The 24843-nt window shown below is 41.6% G+C and overlaps 1 protein-coding gene across 1 annotated transcript in view; it reads right to left on the reverse strand.

Moving 5' to 3' along the window:
* Positions 1-20155, reverse strand: part of STYXL2 (serine/threonine/tyrosine interacting like 2) — a 39320-nt gene extending 19165 nt beyond the window's left edge. Inside the window, exons 1-2 of the mRNA XM_007989665.3 lie at positions 19718-20155; positions 18954-19079 (exon numbers count right to left, since the gene is read on the reverse strand). Coding sequence (XP_007987856.3) covers positions 18954-19063 — 110 coding nt within the window. The 5' untranslated portion in view covers positions 19064-19079; positions 19718-20155. The remainder of the gene's footprint in view (positions 1-18953; positions 19080-19717) is intronic.
* Between the last annotated feature and the right edge of the window lie 4688 nt (positions 20156-24843).

Here is a 24843-nt window from a genome sequence, read left to right on the forward strand (position 1 = left end):
TCCAGTTCTGTGAAGAATGGTGATGGTATTTTGATGGGAATTTCACTGAATTTGTAGATTGGTTTTGGCAGTATGCTCATTTTTCACAATATTGATTCTACCCATTCATGCGCATGGGATGTGTTTCCATTGGTTTGTGTCATCTATGATTTCTTTCAACAGTGTTTTGTAACTTTCCTTGTAGAGGTCTTTCACCTTCTTGGTTAGGCATCTTCCTAAGCATTTTTTTTTTTTGGCAGCTATTTTAAAAAGGGTTGAATTCTTGATTTGATTCTCAGCTTGTTCACTGTTGGCGTATAGCAGTGCTACTGATTTGTGTACATTGATTTTGTATCCTGAAACTTTACCGAATTCATTTATCAGATGTAGGAGCTTTTTGGATGAGTCTTTAGGTTTTTCTAGGTATATGAGCATATCATCAGTGAACAGTGACAGTTTGACTTCTTCATTACAGATTTGCATTCCCTTATTTCTTTCTCTTGTCTGATTGCTCTGACTGGGACTTCCAGTACTATGTTGAATGGAAGAGGTGAAAGTGGGCATCTTTGTCTTGTTCCAGTTCTCAGGGGGGATGCTTTCAACTTTTCTTTGCTTAGTATAATGTTGACTGTGAGTTTGTCATAGATGACTTTTATTACCTTAAGGTATGTCCCTTCTATGCCAATTTTCTGAGGGTTTTAAGCATAAAGCAATGCTGAATTTTGTTAAATGCTTTTTCTGCATTTATTGAGATGATCATGTGATTTTTGTTTTTAATTCTGTTTATGTGGTGTATCACATTTATTGACTTGCAGATATTAAACCATCCCTGCATCCCTGGCATAAAAGTCACTTGATCATGGTGGATTATCTTTTTAATATGCTGTTGGATTCAGTTGGATAGTATTTTGTTGAAGATTTTTGCCTCTATGTTCATCAGGGATGTTGGTCTGTAGTTTTCTTTTTTTGTTATGTCCTTTCCTGGTTTTGATATTAGAGTGATACTGGCTTCATAGAATGATATAGGGAGGATTCCCTCTATCTTTTGGGATGCTTTCAATAAGATTAGTACCAATTCTTCTTTGAATGTTTGATAGAATTTAGCTGTGAACCCATTTGGGCCTGGACTTTTTATGTGTGTATGTGCAATGTTTTTATTACCAATTTAATCTCGCTGCTTGTTATTGGTCTGTTTCAGAGTTTCTATCTCTTCCTAGTTTAATCTAGGAGGGCTTTGTATTTCCAGGAATTTATCCATCTTCTCTAGGTTTTGTAGTTTATACATGTAAAGGTGTTCATAGTAGCCTTGAACAATCTTTTGTATTTCTGTGGTATCGGTTGTAATATCTCCTGTTTCATTCTAATTGAGTTTATTTGGCCCTTCTCTCTTCTTTTCTTGGTTAATCTCACTAATGATCTATCAATTTTGGTTTCTCTTTTCAAATAACCAGTTTTTTGTTTCATTTATGTTTTGTATTTTTGTTTGTTGGTTGGTTTCAATTTCATTTAGTTCTGCTCTGGTCTTTGTTATTTCTTTTCTTCTGCTGGGTTTGGATTTGGTTTGTCTTGTTTCTCTAGTTCCTTAAGGTGTGACCTTTGATTGTCTATTTGTACTCATTCAGACTTTTTGATGAAGGCATTCATTGCTATGAACTATCCTCTTAGCCCTGCTTTTGCTGTATCCTAGAGGTTTTGATAAGTTGTGTTACTATTATCATTCACTTCAAGTAATTTTTAAATTTCCATCTTGATTTCATTGTTGACCCAACGATCATTCAGGAACAGATTATTTAATTTCCATGTATTTGCATGGTTTTGAGGGTTCCTTTTGGAGTTGATTTCCAACTTCATTCTACTGTGGTCTGAGAAAGTACTTGATATAATTTCAATTTTCTTAAATTTGTTGATACTTGTTTTGTGGCCTATCATACGGTCTATCTTGGCGAACGTTCCCTGTGTTGATGAATAAAATGTATATTCTGCAGTTGGTGGGTAGAATGTTCTGAAAATATGTAAGTCCATTTGATCTAGGGTATAGTTTAAGTCCATTGTTTCTTTGTTGACTTTCTGTCTTCATGATCTGTCTAGTGCTGTCAGTGGAGTACTGAAGTTCCCCACTATTATTGTGTTGCAGTCTATCTCATTTCTTAGGTCTATTAGTAATTGTTTTATAGATTTGGGAGTGCCAGTGTCAGGTGCATATATATTTAGGATTGTGATATTTTTCTGTTGGACTAGTTATTTTATCATTATATAATGTCCCTCTTTGTCTTTTCCAACTGTTGTTGTTTTAAAGTCTGTTTTGTCTGGTATAAGAATAGCTATTGCTGCTTGCTTTTGGTGTCCAGTTGCATGGAATATCTTTTTCCACTCCTTTGCCTTAAGTTTATGTGAGTCCTTATGTGTTACATGAGTCTCCTGAAGACAGAAGATACTTGGTTGGTGAATTCTTATCCATTCGGCCATTCTGTCTCTTTTAAGTGGAGCATTTAGGCCAGTTACATTCAACTTTCCTATTGAGATGTGAGATACTATTCTATTCAACATGCTGATTATTGCCCGAATACCTTTTTTTTTTATTGTGTTATTGTGTTATAGGCCTTGTGAGATTTATGTTTTAAATAAGTTCATTTGGGTGTATTTTGAGGTTTTGTTTCAAGATTTAGAACCCCTTTTAATAGTTCTTGTAGTGCTGGCTTGGTAGTGGCAAATTCTCTCAGCATTTGTTTGTCTGAAAAATACTATCTCTCCTTCATTTATGAAGCTTAGTTTTGCTGGATACAAAATTCTTGGCTGATAATTGTTTTATTTAAGGACGTTAAAGATAGGAACCCAATCCATTCTAGACTGTAGTGTTTCAGCTGAGAAATCTGCTGTTACTCTCATAGATTTTCCTTTATAATTTATTTGATGCTTTTGCCTCACAGCTCTTAATATTCTTTCCTTTGTCTTGACTTCACATAACTGGATGACTATATACCTAGATGATAATCTTTTTGAAATGAATTTCCTGGGTGTTCTTTGAGCTTCTTGATTTTGAATGTCTAGATCTCTAGCAAGGCCAGGGAAGTTCTCCTTGATTATTCCCTCAAATAAGTTTTCCAAACTTTTAGATTTCTCTTCTTCCTCAGGAACACCAATTATTCTCAGGTTTGGTCATTTAACATAACTCTAAACTTCTTAGAGGCTTTGTTCATCTTTCAAAAATTCTTTTTTCTTTGTCTTTGTTGGATTGGGTTAATTTGAAAACCTTGTGTTAGGAAAATATAAAGGAAGAGAGCAATGGAGAGAAAGCAACTCAATGGCCAAACAGGTTTATTCACAGGAATAAGCCTGCAAGGTGTCTCAGTCAGGAGTCTGGTTGAGACCCTGATAGCTTAAAGCTGAGGTTTTTATAATAAAGTTTCTGCAGGAGAGGGGTTGGGGAAGTGCTGGGAGGTTGGAACTGTAAGGGGCCAGGGAAGGATGTGGTAAGGGCCAGTCAGACTTTGTTGTGATCAGGGTTGTTATGCTCTGCTAAAGGTATGGATGAGGGTGACATTTGCTTTGCTTCTGGGAACACTGTCACCAAGGCAGAAAACACAATCACCAAGGTAGAAAAATGGCATCACTATTGTTAATTCTCTCACCTTGTCTTTGAGCTCTTAAGGTCTTTCTTCTACTTGTTTGATTCTATTGTTGAAATATTCCAGTGTATTTTGTATTTCCCTAGGTGTGTCTTTCATTTCCAACAGTTGTGATTTTTTTTATTGATGCTATCTATTTTTTCTGGAGTTTGTTTTGTTCATATCCTGTATTATTTTTAAAATTTCTTTAAGTTGATTTTCACCTTTCTCTGGTGCCTCCTTGAGTTGCTTAATAATCGACCCTCTGAATTCTTTTTCTGGCAATACAGAGATTTCTTCTTGGTTTAGATTCATTGCTGGTGAGCTAATGTGATCTTTTGGGGGTGTTAAAGAACCTTGCTTTGTCATATCGCCAGAATTGTTTTTCTGGTTCCTTCTCATTTGGCTGGACTATGTCAGAGGAAAGACCTGGGGCTCAAGGGCTACTATTCAGATTCTTTTATCTCATGTGATGTTCTCTTGATGTGGTGCTTTCCTCCTTCCACTAGAGATGGGGCTTCCTGAGAGCTGGACTGCAGTGACTGTTATTGCTCTTCTAGGTCTAGCCACCCAGTGGAGCTACCAGGGCTTCAGGCTTATACTGGGGAGTGTCTACAAAGAATCCTGTGATGTGATCCGCCTTCTGGTCTCTCAGTCATGGATACCAGTACCTGCTCCAGTGGAGGTAGCAGGGGAGTGAAATGGACTCTGTGAGGGTCCTTGGTTATAGTTTTGTTTGGTGCACTGGTTTTCTCAAATGCTGGTTATGTTAGCAGTAAAGTTGTCATGTGAACAGACTCAGGACCTCTGGTTAGCCGGGATGTTACAGGTGGTAGAATTAGCTGTTGTTTTCTCCTTTCTTGGAGCAGCATTGTTCTTTTATAAGTTGTTGTAATGGCTTGAGCTGGTTGCCAGCCAGGAGGTGGCACCTTCAGGAAAGCAACAGCTGCAGGGGGAAACAAACTTGTCCTAAGGTCTCCTGGATAAATATTCAGGTTTCTCAGGTGATGGGTGAGGCCATAGAGCTTCCAAGAGATTATGTCTTTTGTCTTTGGCTACCAGGGCATGTAGAGAAAGACCATAGAGTGGGGGTAGGGTTAGGTGTGTCTGAGCTCAGACTCTCCTCGGACAGGGCTTGTTGTGGCTGCTGTTGGGGTGTGGTTCTTAGGCCAATGGAGTTATGTTCCCAGGGGGATTGTGGTTGCCTCTGCTGCATCATACAGGTTGCCAGGGAAGTGGGGGTAAAGCTGGCAGTGGGCACCTCACCCAGTTCCCACACAGCCAGCAAGGCCAGTCTCATTTTCACTATGCCCTACCAACAACACTGAGTTTATATTTAGGCAGCCAGTAAGCAGGGATGAGATCTTGCCCCAGGCTACAAACCTCCCTAAGGAAAAAGCAAGCAGAGATTTTAGGCCTGGCCACTACTCCCCTGTGGTGGCTTCTGTGCTCTTGTTTGCACTTCCTGTTTGCCATTCCCCCATCCCCATTCTGCCCTGGACAATTTACACTTGTTAAAATTATTACAAAGTTCAGCTGGAAGTTTCGTTTTCCCTGTGGTCCTTCCCCAATACCCCTGGCTGCCCTCCCCAAGGACCCCTGTGAGATAAAGTCAAAAATGGCTTCCCTGGGGACTGGGAGTGCTTACAGGGCTCTTCCTGCTGCTGTTTCTACTTTTATATGTTTCTCAGCTCTCTAAATTCATTTCACCTCTAGGAATGGTTAAATCCTTCTCCTGTGATCTGGGTTTTCAGGTTCTTCAGTGAGGATGTGTGTTTGGAGGCAGACTTTCCCCTTTTCCCTCTTTGGGCATTCACAGTGTTTTGGCTATCTCACGATGTTTGCAGCAGCAAGCTGCTTCTTTGAAAGGGTGTGTAAATCGTTTCAGTTTTCCTAGTATGTTCCTGTGGTAGTTCTTGGAGCAAAGGTTCATGATGTGAGTCTCTACATGCTGTTCTGTTCATCCAAGTGGGAGCTGCAAGTTAGTCCTGCCTCCTATCTGCCTTTCTTTTCCCCCATAACTCTAATTGACTCAATTTAATTCAATTCCAAATTATCTTGGATGTTAAAACTAGAGAGGTCTTTAGAGATCTCATTGCTTGGTGAAGATAATAGAGTTTTACGATAGCAGTTGTGTTGGCTCATTTCCATTCTAGCACCAAGTACTTTCTGTGACCAAAAGATGCATTTTCAAATAAGCATTACTGGACAGTGGGGGTGGATTAAGGGTAAAGTTCGTGGGATATTATCTTTGGGTGTTAAAACTAGAGAGATCTTTGGAATCTCATTACTTGGTGAAGATAGTAAAGACTTAAACACCTAGTTGGGGTGGCAGTGAGCTCTATAAAGGTACAGATTAGGTGGATTAGGTGGTCTTATTTACCTGTGTCTCTAGCAGATGGAAGGTGATCAGTCAGGGTTTGATGACTGACCGAGTGGCTGTACAGACAGATGGGCAGATGGATGAAGAGCTGGATGTCTGGATGAATGGATGGACTATGGTAAGGTTGGGTCAGGTGTCCACTTACCACCTAGGGGATCAAACCTGATGATTTCCAAGGCCCTATGGTCTCTGGCCCCTTCCTCCTCTTCAACCTCAACTGGCACTGAGTTCTCTTTGGCTCACCCTTTCCAGTACACTGGTCTCCTTTTGGCTGTCATTCTTGCCAAGTTCCTTTCTGCCTACGGACTTTGTAGAAGTCAATTTCTGCAGCCTGATGGTTAGTCCTCTCCTGCTTCCCCCATTTTTCAGATTTTAGTTCAATCATCCCTTCTTTAGGGAAGTCTTCCTTGATCTTGCACCATACATCTGTTTTTATGGCACTTCTATCAGATGCAATTTTACACTTATTTATGAAATCATTTGATAAATATTGGTCTCCTATACTAGATCATACCCTCTATGAGGGCAAGGACCATGACTGGGTATTTTGTTGACCATTGTGTTCCTAGCACCTAGGAGAATGTCTGGCAAACATTGAATGTTTAATAGATAAATTCTGACTCACTAACTGAATTTGTCTTCAACAGTACTATACTTAAGGGAATGTGGCAGTTACAACAATCAGCAATAAGGTCTATCAAGTGTTCGCTACATGCTCATCATTTTACTGGGACACCAGTAGCAAGCCTCAAAGCAAAAGCAGGATCTTGGCTGTGTCCTCTCCATGCCTACTTTCTGCCCTTTAGAGGCCAAAATGTATATAATATCTGAGGCCTATGTTAGTCATTAGCAATTTTTTCTTATGGTAGAGTAATGGTCACCCCAGATCTGTGGTACTCCTTGCATAGAGAGGTGGGGTCTATGCCTACTGCCCTAGAATCTGGGTAGTCTCTGTGACTGCTCTGACCAATAGAATATGGTAGAAGTGATAACTGGTCAGTTTTTGAGCCTATGTCTTGAGGGAAGCTTCCCTTCTCTGGGTCTTGGCAGTCTCTCTGGGAACTCCTGAGCTGCCTTATAAGAAGTCTGACTACCCCCAGAACACCAACTAGAAAGGCCACTTAGTCAACAGTCCCTGCTGAGCTCCCAGCCAACAGCCAACCATGTGAATGATCCTCTTAGAAATGGACCTTGCAGTCCATCAGGCCACTCCAGCTGATGCCATATGAAACAGATAAACTGCCCAGTCAAGTCCTGTCCAAATTCCTGACCCACAAAAAGGGGAGCAAAATAAAATTATTGTCTTTAGTCATTAAGTTTTGGGATAATTTGTTAAGCCCCAGTAGATCACAGGAACAGTGCTATTCCAAGGGCCAAGAAGCAAGTTTTAAGCAAATGTGTAGGCACTCTTCTCCCCAATAGTGATACACAACCTAATAAATATCCGTGACTGAGCCAAATATTTTGTAGATGGGAAGCAACAACAAAATAATGCCAATATGGTAGAGCAAACCCTGCCTCTATACCAGACCTGGTGGACATTCTGAGCTCCAGGCGTTCAGGACAGCTAGCTTTCATATATCAATATTTCATAAAACTAGAATCAAAGCCCCAGATTTTATATAAATGTGAGCAGTCATATTTTCCATTTCAACAATATTTATTAAGGGAGTTTTATTATTTTTCAGTAATTAACACTACTTATACTCCTATTAACAAAACATTAATCATTTCATTTATTAAGGGTCAGTATTATGTAAAATGAGGTTTGGGGCAAAACCAAACCAAACAGATCCATGCTGAGAATTATTGTATTACTGTAGGGATTACAAGGGCTTCTTCCTTGCACAGCACGTTTCTTCTACTTGGTCAGTTTTCTTTGTTCCTTTGCGCCCCAAAGAGGCTTTCTCACATTGTAATCAGTATTCCAAGCAACTGACACACACTAAAAGCAGACATAGGAGGCGCCCTCACCTGTCAGGTGTGCAGAAAGGCCTTGCAAGGAACTCAGCAGGTGGGACTGCCAGGATCCTAGCCTGGGATTATCCATCCGGGAGCCCTCCATCCTGCCATTTTCCCTAAACAACGCTGACTTTAAATTGTGAGCATTTGGTTTTAAATAACAAATACTGAGAACCAAGAATCCGTCCTAAATATACCTACACTCTGAGACTGTGGGTTTGATAGGGGAAAATTTGAAAAGAGAAATCACTGTGAAACATCTTTCCTTTTTATGGGTGGTAAAGATTGAAGTTCGGCTAATGAGGCGGCAAGCCTGAGAAATCATACGTGAAGAGCCTACCCGGTACGCTCTTGAGAAGCTGGCAGCTTTGTAATTGAGAAAAGAGAGGGGATTCAGAACAGATTTCCTCCCCAGCCCCACGATGTTTCTGTCTTTGGCTGCTGATGCTAAAATGTGAGCAACTTTAAACTCTGCTCCGTATTACCCAGTGTGGAATGTAGGATGTAGATTACAAATGCTTTTAGGAGTCAGCCGCTATGAGGGGAGATGTAAACCTAATAGTCATAAAACTGTTTGCCATAGACACAGTTTATTAAGTCTAATAAAGAAAGGTGTGGGGGCAATACCTGAAACGGGTGCTTGTTTTCCACAGAGAAGGAGGACTGCAGAAATAGAAAAGAAGAAGGAGGGAGAGACCTGAACAACTGGCCCTGTTTATATTTGCAAGGTCAGTGAGATGGCGGCCCTAGAGGTTTTGATTTATGACTATGTCTGTGTCCCAACCGGCATACCTGAGATGGAGTGAGATGACACTCACACCCTGATTAGAAAGCAGTGAGGGCTGGCTGTTCAAGAAAGACAGGCGGGGAAAGAAAGGATCTAGGATCAATACATACCTCATCATAGGATCAGGAAGCAGCTGCTAAAAAGCCTTGAGGCTGAATTGAAAGAGGAACAATAAAGGGGAGTTTGATGGACTTCCTAACTAAGAGCAGGAGAGTGGTGCAGCTTGCTTTAGACCTGCATTTTTCAAAATTGCAGACTGACCAATCTGTGTATCATAAAATCAATTCAATGGGTTGTGCTCAGCATCTGGGACAGAAAGAAAAAAAGGAAACAGAAAAAGGAAGGAAGGAAGGAAAGAAGGAAGGAAGGGAGGGAGGGAAGGAAGGAAAAGAGGAAGAAAGGGAGGGAGGGGAAAGAAAGGGAATAGCACCACCCATTGTAAGGATAAGTGTAGTTTTGTGAACTTTTTAAAATTTATATATACATGTATATATCTCTGAGTTGAGCTGTAAATGGTATTGTCATACTGCAGATTGCAGTCAGCAAAATTTGAAAGCCATTGCTTTAAACTAGTTGCCTGATGTCCAGACATGGAATGCAGTGGAACTGGGGTCCTTCAGTCCAGACTTCCCTGTAGCTGATCACTTCCTGTCAAGGAGTCCCGTGGAAATGAAATAGAGGTAGAGGCCCAGGAGGAGCCGTATTTCTTGATTTGGCTTTTGCAAAAAAGGACAAGGTTTCTGTAAGTGTTCAGTGACTTCAGAGAAAATGACCACACACAGGCAAAATTCAGGCTCTAAGGAAGAAAAGAAGTCAGTAAACTAAAGAAAATCGATTTTTAGAAAGCTGCTTCCAACAGGCTTAGTGAAAGAGCCAAGGTGGAGAAATTTTTTACTGAAAAAGACATGTAAAGGAGAAAGGATGGACAGAAGGAGCCATTTCCCAAAGAAACACAATGAAAACACTGAGAAATTACACTTCATGCCCGTATCTCCTACCCCACACATCACAGATGCTTGCTCGCCACAGGAAGGGAAAGGAGAACACAGTTAAGGAAATTCACTGAAGGTCAAGGGAACCAGTGCCACCGTGAGAGGAAGCCTGATCAACCCTTACCAAGCAGTTCTAAAAAACTGCGAAGTCTTGAAAAGTTCAGCTCTAAAAGCCAAAGCAAGAAATGGATTTTGACTTGGAAAGATATAAAGTCGAAAATCATTCTTCAAATCAAGAACAAGAGAATGATAAAAATGTCTTTACTCCTTTAGTTGGAAAGGAAGAGAAAACTGATGATAATAGCTAAGAAGGAAGAGACAGGGCAGAGGTTGGTTTGCATTACAAGCACACTTACTTCTTAGGCTGTATTTATTTAGGTGACTGCGAAGGTCTGGCAGAGGCTATAGGTAAGGGAGAGGTCCCCACCAAGCTGCCCCACAGACAGGAGGTTTTAAATTTTAGTGTTAACTCATGAATCACTTAGGGAAATTTGCCTAGCTATGAGATGGATGAATCTCTAACCGCCCATTTTCTTCCAGAGAGTGACTCATAGTGGCTAGGTTTGAATTTAAGCTGTTTGAAGTTAGTGCCTAACTCAGGCAAAAATGAAGATTTGGTACCCCATTCATTGCCTACACCCCTTTCTCAGGTTCTTAATTCACCCTAGCATGAGATTTACAGATGAGACTTGAAATGTTAAGGCTCCCTGCCAGGACAGCAAGCAGGCTACATCCCTGCTAATTTTGGCTGGTTGCTAGTGACTGTTTGGAGCATTGGGTGAAGTTTTGCAAGACTCTGTTCTAGTTCCACAGGAAAGAGTACAATTATGTTTGCTAGGGGCTGGATATAGGGCTGTAGTGAGTTAAATGATGGCCCTCCAAAATGGTATATCTTCCAAAACCTGGGACTGTAATCTTTTTTGGAAAAAGGATCATTGCAGGCATAATTAAGTTAAAGTTTTTGAGATGAGATAACCTTAAATTAAGATTGACTCTAAAGCCAGTGGCAAGTGTCCTTAGAAGAGAAGAGAATACAGAGCAGAAGGCCTTTTGAAGACTGGAATCATGCTGCCACAATGCAAGAAATGCCCGTAGCCAACAGAAACGAGCAAGAGACAAGGAAGGAGTCTTCCTTAGAGTCTTCGGAGGCTGTGTGGCTCGGTCACCACCTTGATTTCAGACTTCTGGCTTCCAAAATGTGAGAAAATAAATTTATCTTGTTTCTAAGCTGCCCAGTTTGCAGTAATTTGCTGTGGCAGCCCTAGGAAACTAGTACAAGGACTAAGAGTCCGTTGGTGAGGTATTTGCTGACTTGGTGCATAATTTAACTTAAAGACTTGAAATTTAACTTAAAGACTCAAACCTTTACTTGAAGTCATAAAACCAGAAAGATGGAATTTCAGGCACTTATCAAGAACAAGGAGGACTATTCAGGACGGGGACAAATATCAGTAAGTGATACTCTTACTATCTATCAGTAAGTGATACAGGATTTGCTCATGGCAGAATTAGAGAAGCATGATGTCTTAACCAGTGTGTGTGGGACTCTGGCTAAATAAAAATTTCTTGACATGATGAGCTACTGAAAAAATTTTGTTGTCAGATATCTTTCTCTGGAAGGAAAAAGGAAGAGAACCACCATTTATCAAATATCTAGTATACCTTTATATATGTTATTTTATTTATTCTCTACTACTGGGTAAAACTGGTATTCTGATTTTTTTTGATTACATAATTTAAGCAAGCTTTCAAGGGTTTATAAGTAGGAGGGCAGATCTGACCTCAATTTTGGTCTCCACTACACCACTTAATTTCTTTCCACAGTACCATACTGCCTCCTAAAAGAGGGTTTTATTAATTTTATATATATATATATACTTTTAAAGAAACAGCTTTATTATTGATATACCAAAATGCACAAATTTAAAATATATAAACTGGTAAGATTTGATGTATGTATACATCTGTGAAGCGATCACTACACTCAAGATCACATCATCCCTTGTGTCCCTTTTTAAGCTCTCCCTCTCACCCCCTCCCTGCCCTATGCCCCCCAGGCAACCATTAAACTGCTTTCTGCCACTATAGAGATGTATATGCATTTTCTAGAATTTTATATAAATGGAATAATATAGTGTGTACCCTTTCTTTGTCTGACTTTCAAGCAGTGCAATTACTTTGAGATTCATCCGTGTTGTTGTATGAATCAATAGCTCATTTCATTTCATTGCTGTATAGTATTTCTATGTATAAATGTAACACAATGTGTTTATCCATTCACTTGTCAATGGACATCTAGGGTGTTTTTAGTTTTTTGGCTACTACAAATAAACCTGCTATGAACATTCATGTACAAGTCTTTGCATAGGCATAGGGTTTTGTTTTGTTTCGTTTTGAGACAGACTCTTACTCTTTTGCCTAGGCTGAAGTGCAGTGGTGCAGTCTTGGTTCACTGCAACCTCCACCTCTCTGGTCAAGCGATTCTTTTGCCTCAGCCTAAGTTGCTGGGCTTACAGGTGCCCACCCACCACATCCAGCTAATTATTGTATTTTTAGTTAAGATGGGGTTTCACTCTGTTGGCCAGGCTGGCCTCAAACTCCTGACCTCAGGTGATCCACTTGCCTCAGCCTCCTAAAGTGCTGGGATTACAGACATGAGCCACTGAGCCCGGGAGACATAGGCTTTCATTTTTCTTGAGTATATACCTAGGAGTAGAATGACAGGATCATGTAGATATAGGTGTGCATGTTTAGGTAGATGTATGTTTAATTTTATAAGAAACTAAAAAACTGTAAAATGGCTGGACTATTTTACATTCCCACCAGCAGTATAAGATTGTCCCAAGTACTCCACATTTTCCACCAACATTTGGTATGGTCAATCTTTTTAATTTCAGATATTTTAATAGTTATGTAATGGTAACTCATTGTGGTTTTAATTTGTGTCCCTAATGATTAAGGATTTTGAGCATTTTTTCATGAGCTTATTTGCTATCCACGTATCTTTTTTGGTGACTATGTATTCAAATCATTTGTCTGCTTTTTAATTGAGTTGTTTGTTTCCTTATTAGTAGGTTGTGGAAGTTTTAAAAAATACATTCTAGATAGAAGTTCTTTATCAGATACGTAATTTACAAATATTTTCTCCAAGTCTGAGGTTCTGTTTTCATTTTTAAAAAGCACTGTAGATTCATTCATCTGAACTGGTTTAGGTGTGGTTCTGTGTAGTAAAGCTGGATTGATTGGATGATAGCTCCAAAGCCTGTGCAATTGTAATAGTTTAGAGTTCAGATTTTATGAGGACATTGTGGGGAGAGATAGACTATGAAATGTCACCATGTCACCACATGTTTGCCTTCCTTGAAAATTTCTGAAAAGGGCTAGATGATTTGGGGTAAGTTTCTAGAAATCAATTGCTGAGTAGTGGACACAAACCTAGAAGGGCATTAAAGCCAATAGGATTCAGCAGCAGTCACTGCAAATCCAGATGACATTTGCTCTGGATGCAGGGCCATGTTTTAAGGAAGTTCAGTCCATTGCACAGGAAAGTGGGTCTTTCAGGTTGAGCCTGTTTTTGCTCAGTAAGGGAGACTGGCTGCTGGAAGGGCTAAGAACTGAATGCCTTTGCTTCAATGCTTTTGTCTTGTGGTAGGCTAAGGTGGTGTAAAATTGGGAAACCAGCAGAATTAGTCTTCCCTGCTTCTTATTTCCCGTTTCGGTGACTCCCTTCACCCCTTCCCCTTTGTGTCATATTTATTATTTGCCTTCCTCAGTCAACAATCTGAGAAGCTCAATCACTCCAAAGTGATAGGCAGTTAATAAAATACATATTCCCTAGGGCAATGCTATGGTTTGTCTTCACCAAAACTCATGTTGAGGCTTGGTCTCCATTGGGGTGGCATTGGAAGGCAGTGTTTTAAGAGCTGATTAGGTTGTTAAGAGAGATGAATGCTTTTCTCACGGGAGTGAGTTCTTGCTCTTAGGTGACTGGGTTAGTTACCAGGAGAGGGGGTTGTTCTAAAGTGAGGCTGCCTCTTGCATTTGGTCTCTTTTGCACATGCCTGCTCTCCTCTCTCACATGCACTCATGCCATGTGATGCCATCTGCCATGTTATGAGCCAGCATGAGGCCCTTGCCAAATGTGGCCACTTGATGTTGGACTTTCCAGCCTCCAGAGCTATGAGCCAAATAAACCTCTATTCTTTGTACATTACCCAGTCTCAGGTATTCTGTTATAGCAACAGAAAACAGGCCAAGAGAGGCAGTTTTTAAAATAAATATATATGCCAGACTTTATTTATCTAGCCTACTGCTAATTGGACAGTTCATCATGTTGTTTATACATCTTATATTCTTAATGACTATTAGTTGCTAAACATTATAGTATTTATCTTCTGGTGCACATATGTAGTTGTTTTTGGTAAGTGTTTATCAAGAGCGAGCCTGCTGGATCAGAGGACAACCATATGTTTAGCTTTAGTAAATACTGCAAAATAGTTCCAAAAGGTTGTACTAATTTACACTCTCACCAGCAACGAATGGGAGTTTTGATTGCTTCACATCTTCATATTTGCTATTGTTGGTCTTTACTTTGAGATATTCTGGTGAGTATGTAGTAGTATTGAATTGTGCTTTTAATTTGAATCTCTATTTTTTAATTTTTTAACTGATCGCTACCTTTATTCTTTTGTGTTCAGATAACATGTTCTACATTATTTCAATCACTAAACATTTGTTGATATATGTATGGCCCAGTATATGATCTATTTTGGTAAATGCTTCATGTGTACATGACAAGAATATATATCCTGTAGTTGTTGGGTGCATGTTCTGTAAATGCTAATTAGGTTAATTTTGTTTATTGCTTGGTCCAACTACTCTTGATAATTTTTTTATATTCTTATTAAAAATTATTCTTTTGATTTTTAAAAATTTTATAAGTTACTGAGATAGTTTTTAAAAATATACATAGAGTTGAGGGAGATTGTGGCTTTTAATTTTTCATTCAGTTCTGTCAGTTTTTTGCCTTATATATTTTGAGGCTGTGTTATTAAACATAGAAATTGAAAATTATTTAATCTTTCTGGTGAATTGAACCTTTGATCATTATGAAATGTCTCTTTTTGTCTCTTTGTATCTAGTAATAATTACTTTAAAATCTGCTTCACTGGCTTGTTTTTGCTTACTTTACGATATCACCTTGATACTTCTCTGATGGAGTGATGAAGTCTGTGGTGCCTCCCCTTGAAACTCCATGGACATTTGTGACAGCAGAATACAGGAGAAGTGGTGCTATGTAACTCCTGAGGCTAGCTCATGAAAATTAATACACATCTATCTTATTCTCTTGGATGCAACTCTTGGAATTTAGCTACCATGCTTAGAGAAAGCCCAAAGTAGCCCACATGGAAGGACCATCTTAGGTTTTCTGGCCAAAAGCCCAGGTAAATTTCAACATAAACTGCTAAATGTGAAGATGCCTCTGTGAGTCACCTCAGCCTTAAGTCATCTTCAGTCTTCAAATCTTTCTAGCTGAGGCCTTGGACATCCTTGAGCAAAGACAGGCTAACCCCACTGTGCCTCATCTAGGCTCCTGATTATGAACATAATAAAATGGTATTTTATGCCACTAAAATTTGAAGTTATGAGCAGTAGTAACTGGAACAGTGTAGTATAGTTTCTTTTATTCTTTGTTAACTTTTGTATATCCTTATTTTATTTTGTTTTATTTTATTTTTTGAGACAGGGCCTCACTTTGTCACCCAGGCTGGAATGCAGTGGCATGGTTATAATTCACTGCAACCTTGAATTCCCGGGCTCAAGCAATCCTGTTGCCTCAGCTTCCTGAGTAGCTGAGGCTACAGGCATGGGCAACCATGCCTGGCTAATTTTTTAAAAAATGCTTGGGCAGGCGCGGTGGCTCACACCTGTAATCTCAGCACTTTGGGAGCTGAGGCGGATGGATCACGAGGTCAAGAGATTGAGACCATCCTGACCAACATGGTGAAACCCCGTCTCTACTAAAAATACAAAAATTAGCTGGGTGGGGTGGTGTGTGCCTGTAGTCCCAGTTACTTTGGAGGCTGAGGCAGTAGACTCACTTGAACCCTGGAGGCAGAGGTTGCAGTGAGCCAAGATCGCACCACTGCACTCTAGCCTGGCGACAGAGTGAGACTCTGTCTCAAAAAAAAAAAAAAGTTTGCAGAGACAGGGTCTCACTATGTTGCCTAGTCTGGTCTCAAACTCCTGGCCTCAAGTAATCATCCTACTTCAGCCTCCCAAAGTGCTAGAATTACAGGCATGAGCTACCATGACAAGCCTATATCCTTATTTTTAAGGTGTATCTCTGATAAACACTATGTAGCCTTTTGAAAAAATTGAGTCTGACAATCTTTGTCTTTTAGTTGGAGTATTTAGTCTATTTAAATTTAATGTAGTTATTCATATATTTGAGCTTAAATCTATTTATCCTACTATTTTCTTATTTCTTTTTCTTTTTCTTTCTTTTTTTTTTAACCTATAGTTTCTTATGGAAAAAGTTGTTCTTTTTCTGTATTCTTTTTCTCTACTTTCTTTTCTTCTTTTGGAATGATTATATTTTATTATTTTATCTTCCCTTCATTAGCTTGTCAGCTATACATTCTATTGCAAAACTTTCTAACAATTACACTACAAATTACAACATGCATCCTGGACTCCCCACCCACATTTACAGTTTCAGACAACCTCCCAAGATAACTAACATTAAACTGAGACAAAAAGGCAAATGAATGAATCAGGATTGAAAACTGTATCTAGGAAATAATTTTGAGTGTGGTTAGTAACACATGGAGCTGTCTAATCTACACAGATCATAAACCTATTGAGTTATTGAAAGGGTAGTATTTTCAAAGAAACCAGGAATTTCCAAAAGCTTTTGGGCGGCATAAGCCTTAAAACAGCCCCTGAGTCACCAAATGTTCATAAACAGGACACAGTCTGCAAAAGCTATACAGCCTTCAAGGAAGACATGTCTTCAACGTGGCTATGGAGGATAATGGACAAGCAAGACAGCTAGGAAGGCAGAGCTAGAGGTCAAAGAGTACAACAGACAAGGGTATTCCTCTCAGAGAAACAAATCAAGGTCAAATGTAGGAGGTTTCCTCACATCCTGGGTCAACATGTTCATTATTTATATGACTGCAGTGTTTCCTCTTCCTCCTTTTATAGAATGGTAGCTGTTTTTGGCAGTTATCCTGATCTGACCATAAGGTGTTGCATTCAGGCCTGAGGAAGAGAATGCACACCCATTGGAGAACCTAGCCTGGAACTATGTATGCAGCAGTTGGTGAGTGGGATTTTGAGTTGTCTCACTTGGGAGGCAGTAAACATGTTCTATAGGTGGGGAAAAAAGGTAACATGGATTGACTGACTAGAGGAGTACATTGTGACTGAGACTGCTACTATCAACACACTCATTTCCTCATTTTCTTGGGCTCATGGACCTTATTTCCCATCCTTCCTTGCAAGAAAGCATGGCCTTGCTGAGTTCTAGACAATGGAATATGAGTGAAAATGAAGTGGCCATTTTCAGGTCTGGACCATAAAACCTCCTGGGAAATTCTCCATGCTCATCTCCATTTTATGTGGATACTGATGAGCATTGTGACTTTAGAAGCCACGTTTAACGGGTGAACCCTCAAGATAGAAGGAGTCTTAGTTCTTGAATCACTGCTCAGGTACCTGTTTTGGAACTTGTTTGAGCAAGAAAGAAATGTCCTTTAGATATAATAGCTAACATTACCCTTAGCAATACATGAAACTGTCACCTATCCCAACCACACACGAAGCGACCTCTGCCTTATTGGGGGGTATACAAGAGAGGAGAACATATGTTAAATCTCTCAATCCTGGCAGTTTTCCTAAGTGAGACCATAATGCTGAATTTTCTTTTCTTTTCTTTCTTTCTTTTTTTTTTTGAGATGAGTCTCGCTCTGTCACCCAGGCTGAAGTTCCATGGCACGATCTCGGCTCACTGAAACCTCTGCCTCCCGGGGTCAGGTGATACTCCTGCCTCAGCCTCCTGAGTAGCTGAGATTACAGGCACCTACCACCACACCTCTCTAAGTTTTGTATTTTTAGTAGAGATGGGGTTTCACTATATTGGCCAGGCTTTGGGCTCAATCTCCTGACCTTGTGATCCTCCCGCCTTGGACTCCCAACATAATGCTGAATTTTAAAGGAGAAGTCTCTAAGCTCCATTTGGGCTAAGTGTGCTGGCCCATGAGTGCTGAGCACCTGCCCTTGTTCCCGTCTTACTCTACTGGGGAAGCCTTTTGAACCACAGGAGGGAGGAGCCAGCAAGACCCCAAGAGAATCGAAGAAAAGTGATGTCAAGCAGAATGATAAATTCTTAGAGGGGAAGTTAATTTCACATGTTTTAGTTAGTTGTTTCCAACTAAAGGGTTAATCATTTAAGTTATTCTTCATGCCATTTTGGTGACAGAGATATAATTAAAAGTCAGGTCTCCTGTTACGATTTATGACAAAAGAAAATGGACAGGCACACACAGTATTGTTTCAGCAGGCAATTAAGCACGATATTTCTTTAATGTCTCGTGGTTTGTCTTAAAACGTTAAGAACATTTTTTTCATTCTACATGATAACATAACGTCGAAGATTTTAATGTAAAAGAAGTTTCAAATTACTTGTGGTAAAAAGAGGACTCTCCAGGAAGATGCCTCATGCCCCTTGGCATCTTGCCACTTGCCCCAGGAATGCACATCTCCCAGTTTAAAGACACAGCTTGATTACGGATAAAAAGCTATTTTAGTGCTAGGGAATGCTTTCATGGGCTTCTCCTCTCCTGATCCCTTTTCTTATAGTCTATGGCATGTCATCCCCATATCCCAGTCCTAGTGAATCAAGCACTGCCAAATTCCTACTCATCCTTTGAGGTTTGGGTCCATCATCATCTCTTCCAGCCAAGCCTCCTATGACCTTCCAAGTCCAGTTGTTCCCTTCCCTAGTGTCTAGTCCACCACATACTAGATCCTGGACATATTAATATCTAGCACACACCTGCCACATTGCAATCAGTCTATTTGCATATTTACCTCCTCCAGAAAGTAGGACACATACAGGTACTCAATATTAATTGAGTGAACTGAGGTGATGGCTGCAGGCTCCCTGGAGCCAATGGCCCAACCTGTCCCCAGCCCCTCCCAGCTATGGCTGTGAGGGTGGGAGATGAGTGGTCACTTACTGGCTAGGGGAGGGGCTCCGGAGGTAGTGGGCCTGCACCGCCCTCACGTTGGCTTCGTCCTCCTCACTTGGGACTACCTGCTCCTCCTCTGGGTCCTTGCTGGTCGCCATGACAACCTGCCAACCTCTGAAAGTTTGGCAAGAAAAAGGCAGTTAGGGAATTAGGTTCCAGAGGTTTTGTCGGGGGATAAGGTGTGTCGGTGATGTCATCTCAGTGGAACTAGGAATAGGAAGGTCCCAGTGGGCAAAGGACCGGCAAGGAAAACCCAGTCAGACCTGGCCCAGCCACTGTTACCAGGACACCAAGAAGTGCACCCCACCATATTGGGAGACCACCTTGAAGTAACAATATTGAGGTGCCAGTGTGGCTCCTTCCACAGATGCCAGCAAGGGAGCAGGCAGAGGAGCTAGCAGGTTACCTGAACTCAGCCCAAGAAGTTGAAGAACAATGACTTCCCCGGACCAGCAAGATTTTTCAGTTGAAATTATAGGGTGTGCATATACACACACCCCTCACCTACGCCCATGTGCACCCCTTGTCTCTGCTGGGGAAGACGCAGCTGGCCTTCGCTGACTCTAACCAAGGCCACAGGAGGCAGGGCCATTGGCTCAGGCGTCATCCTGGAGCCTACTAAGGAACATGAAGTATACCAGCAGCTGGTCCCAGCCATCATGGCTGTCCCCTGACACTCAGGACAAAGCCGCTGCCCCTTGTATTATAAGTCCTGGGCTCACCAGGACTGACGAGGGGAGAAGCACACTCACCTCTAACCTGCCTGGGTGTTCCCCACCAAGGGCTGAGGGACCCAGATGAAATGACCGAAGCTGAAGTTCGGCCAGTGAGACAGGAACCAACCACCTCCTCTCTCCAGGGCTTCTTCTCCTAGGGGCAGGACAGCTGTTAACAGGAAACCTTAGCCACCCTCTAAATTTAGCCTCTGGCCCCATAGGCTGGCAGATCTCTGGGAGGAAGGAATGCAGGCTCCAGACCCAGGCCCCAAAGCAGTCCTCACTTAACTCTTTCCCTCCTGGCTGATTCTCCAAACACTGATATTTAGCAGCAGAATTGGAAGACGTTTGTGCATGGTAGATGGAGAACCTAAAAAACAGCTTTTCTCTGGGCTCTCTCTTCAAACCCTCTTGCCTGGGACCGCCTATTCAAAGTTCTTCCAGAAGAGAGTCTAAATCCAAAGATACAGAAGAATAAAAAACTTACCACAGCCGCGTGTCAACCTCAGAGGCCTAAATAAAAGACCAGATTAGAATGGAAAGGTTCCTCAACAGGTAGATATTGGGAGAGTACTGTGGTACAATTAAAGAGTAGTCATTGCTTGCAACAAGGATTACATTTCTTTTTCTTTATTTTTAGACAGGGTCTCACTCTGTTGCCCTGGTGAGAGTGCAGTGGAGCCATCACAGCTCACTGTAGCCTCAACCTCTCAGGGTCAGGTGATCTTCCCACCTCAGCCTCCTGAGTAGCTGGGAGTACAGGCACATGCCTCCACACTCAGATAATTTTTAAATTTTTTGTAGAGATGGGGTCTCACTATGTTGCCCAGGCTGGTCTCCAACCCCTGGGCTGAAGTGATCCATCCACCTTGGCCTTCCAAAGTGCTGGGATTACAGGTGTGAGCCACCGTTCCCCACCTACATTTCTTTTAATAGACATGTCTCTGGATGGTCAACTGAACAGTTGTCCTCACCCTCCATGTTTCCTCCCCTCTACTCACACCCCGAGGTGATGATGGATTGGCAACCCTGGTGACATAAGAATTCTGTGAGCTTCATAAATGTCAAATAAGCTATCTTACCCCACTACCCCCTCTACCATCACTATGATCAAAGCAAAGCCAAATAGCCCACACCTCTCATCCCACACATACTATAGTCATCTTTTCATTAATTTATCCATCCATCCATTTACCCACTTACAGATATTCATTGATTACCTACTACATATGGCACTGTACTTGACCAAAGTTGGTAAGACATGTAGCTTAAAGTTGTCTTTCTTCCTAGTTAGGTGGAACGATGCCTGGTATATAGTATCATTCGGAATGGCTGAATGAATGAGCTCACTGTTTATTAGGAGGAATGAGGCACAGACCAAAAATAACTCAAGCATAAGACAGAATGTAGTGTCCTAAAAGAGATTCAGAGTGCTGTGTGAGTTCAAAGGTGAGAAAGAGCCCTTCTGACTGAAGAAATCAGGAAAGACTTCATAGAAGCAGTGGTGATAAATGAGCTGGCTTCTAAAGGACAAGTAAGATTATAACAGCAGATATAGTAGGGGAAGGGAATTACCGAGGGGGTGGCATCGACAAAGTTTTGGGGGTAAGGAAGTATGAGTTCTGGGTATGAAAAGATGTCTACCTTAGTCAGAGCATAAATTACAAATTCTGGAAGGTAGACTGTGTTTGAGAACAAATGCTAGAATACCTTAAAAGCCAATTTGTTAGGTTCTGCAGAGTCAGTGATAGGACCCGAGCAGACAAGTAATAGCATCAGGGCTGTGTGTTAGGAAGAATAATTTGGCAAAGATATTATAAAATGTTGGGGCTGAACAATTATTACATATAATAAGAGAATTTAACAAGGTGCCTGAATGAAATGTAATAAACAGAAAACGACAAATTTTGTATGTCAACCAAACCTAGCAGTCAAAAGGATTGATAACAATAATTCATGTAGGATATTATGAATTCATAACACAAAGAAATGCTAGGGGAAATATTTGCAATGCTTATCACATCCAAAAGTTCCTTTCCCTAATGTACAAAGGGCTGCTAGAAGTCAACAAGCTAAAGATCAACAACTCAATAGAAATATGGCCAAACGACTGGATGTGGTGGCTCATGTCTGTAATCCCAGCACTTTGGGAGGCTGAGGCAGGATTGCTTGAGCCCAGGAATTCCAGACCAGCCTGGTAAACGTAGCAAGACTCTCTATATATTTTTTAAAATTTATTAAAAAAAGAAATATGGGCAAATGAGCTACCTAGTCTCAATATATATATATGATGCACAACTATATTAAAATATTTTCAATTTCACTAATAAATTTTTTTTTTTTTTTTTTTTTGAGATGGGGTTTTGCTCTGTCGCCCAGGCTGGAGTGCAGTGGCACCATCTTGACTCACTGCAAGCTCTGCCTCCTGGGTTCACCATTCTCCTGCCTCAGTCTCCCAAGTAGCTGGGATTACAGGCTCCCGCCACCATGCCCGGCTAATTTTTTGTAGTTTTAGTAGAGGCGGAGTTTCACCGTGTTAGCCAGGATGGTCTCTATCTCCAGACCTTGTGATCTGCCCACCTCAGCCTCCCAAAGTGCTGGGATTACAGGTGTGAGCCACCGCACCTGGCCTAATTTCACCAATAATTTTTAAAAGTAAATTATATATACATGGTGAGAGGCGACAATGTGCTAGTAGCCCTCGATCAGTCTCGGCGCCTCCTTAGCCTTGGCATCCACTCTGGCCGTGCTTGAGGAGCCCTTCAGCCTGCCACTGCACTCTGGGAGACCCTCTCTGGGTTGGTTGAGACCTGAGCCGGCTCCCTCTCTTTGGAGAGGCCCCAGTGAGAACTGGGGATGCGCGCACAGCACTCGCAGGCCAGCGCGAGTTCCCAGTGGGCACAGGCTCAGCGGCCGGCACTGGGAGTGGCCAGGCAGCGCTGCAGGCCCTGGGCAGTGAGGAGCTTAGCGAGGGTGCGCAGGGTCCCCCAGCACTGCTGGCCCCCCAGCGCCCGCTGGAATTCTCGCAGGGCCTCAGCCGCTTCTCCAAGCTGCAGGGCTCGGGACCTGCAGCCCGCCATACCAGAGCCCTCCCCCCGCCCCCACCGTGGGCTCCTGCATGGCCCGAGCCTCCCTGATGGGCGCCATTGCCTGCTCCAGGGTGCCTAATCCCATCAACCGCCCAGTGGCTGAGGAGTGCCGTCTGTGGGACGGGACTGGCCGGCAAGCTCCGTCTGTGGGCCCCGCATGGGATCCACTAGGCAAAGCCAGCTGGGCTCCTGAGTTGGGTGGGGACTTAAAGAACTTTTATGTCTAGCTGGAGGATTGTATATGCAACAATCAGCACTCTGTGTCTAGCTCACGGTTTGTAAACACAGCAATCAGTGCTCTGTGTCTAGCTAATCTAGTGGGGACTTGGAAAACTTCTGCATCTAAAGGATTGTAAATGCACCAATCAGCACTCTGTCTAGCTCAAAGTTTGTAAACGCACCAATCAGTGCTCTGTGTCTAGCTAATCTAGTGGGGCCTTGGAGAATTTTTGTGTCTAGCTAAAGGATTGTAAATGTACCAATCAGCACTCTGTCAAAATGGACCAATCAGCTCTCTGTAAAATGGACCAATCAGCTCTCTCTAAAACGGACCAATCAATTTTCTGTAAAATGGACCAATCAGCAGGATGTGGGTGGGGTCAGATAAGGGAATAGAAGCAGGCTGTTCGAGCCAGCCGGGCATCCTGGTGGGGTCCGCTTCAGGTGTGGGAAGGTTGTTCTTTCACTCTTGGCAATAAATGTAGCTGCTATTCACTGTTTGGGTCTATGCCGCTTTTATGAACTGTAACACTAACCGCGAAAGTCTACAGCTTCACTCCTGAAGCCAGTGAGGCCTCGAACCCACCAGAAGGAACAGACAACTCCAGATGCGCTGGCTTTAAGAACTATAACACTCACTGCAAAGGTCTGCAGCTTCCTTCCAAAGGCAGCGAAGCCACAAACCCATGAGAAGGAAGAGACCGTGAACCCATGAGAAGGAAGAAACCCCGGGCACATCTAAACATCTGAAGAAACAAACTCCATCTTTAAGAACTGTAACACTCCCTTCGAGGGTCTGAGGCTTCATTCTTGAAGTCAGTGAAACCAAGAATCCACCAATTCCGGACACACTGGGATATCATGTTCATTTAGATTGGCGATGAGCAGAAAGTTTGATAACTGTGTCATAAACATTTGGTAGCTGTGTTAGTGAGTGTGTGGGGAGATAGTCATCCTCATATGCTGCTAGTAGGAGCATAGTCTGCAAAATTCTCTTGGTAGCTAGTTTAGCAAAATCTATAAAAATTACAAATACATATAACCTTTCAGTGAGTCATTTCAGAAATTTTACTTTTAAGAATTTATCTTACATGTATAATCACAACACGTGTGAAATATCGTACACATAACAGATATTGGTTGCAATCTTTTCTTAATTGTGAAAGATGGGGAAAAACAATCTTAAAAGTAGTTTGGTTAAATAAATCATGTCACGCATATACAGTGAAATATCCCCATTTTAAATAGATAATGGTGGTTTTATACATACCAATACAAAAAGTTTTCTAAAACCTTTCATTAAATGAAAAATGAATAAATCATTGCAGAACAATGTATATGGCACACTATCATTTGTGCTTATTCTGTCATATATCTAGAATATCTCTGGAAGAAACCAGCAACAGCCGCTGCTCCTGGAGAATTATAGTCCCACACCACTGATCATTCTTTCAGTAGGGTGACCATCATCCCAATTTGCTCGGGACTGAGGGGGTTCCTTTTGGTTTGAAAACTGGGACAGTCCTAGGAAAACTGAGAGGAGTTGGTCACACGTCCCCAAGATGATCTTCTTTCACTTATGAACTTGCTACTTTCCCAATCAGAATATAAACTCTGAGGGGAGAGATTTCCTGTTTTCTTCATGACTATATCTCTAGCGCACTGTGGGGTGGAGGTTGTAGAAGAGGAGAGAAGTAAAGAAACAGATCACATTGTGTTTTGAAGTGTTTCAGCAAATATGGGCAACACCTTTCTTTTACTAGCTTGGAACCCTACCTCTGAGGGTATTTCTCTTTTTATTGTTTATTTCCTGTCAGTTATAAAGCCTACCCCTTTGTGAGCAGTCTAGGACTT

This window comes from Chlorocebus sabaeus, chromosome 25, assembly GCF_047675955.1.
Source record: "Chlorocebus sabaeus isolate Y175 chromosome 25, mChlSab1.0.hap1, whole genome shotgun sequence".
Taxonomy (NCBI): Eukaryota; Metazoa; Chordata; class Mammalia; order Primates; family Cercopithecidae; genus Chlorocebus; species Chlorocebus sabaeus.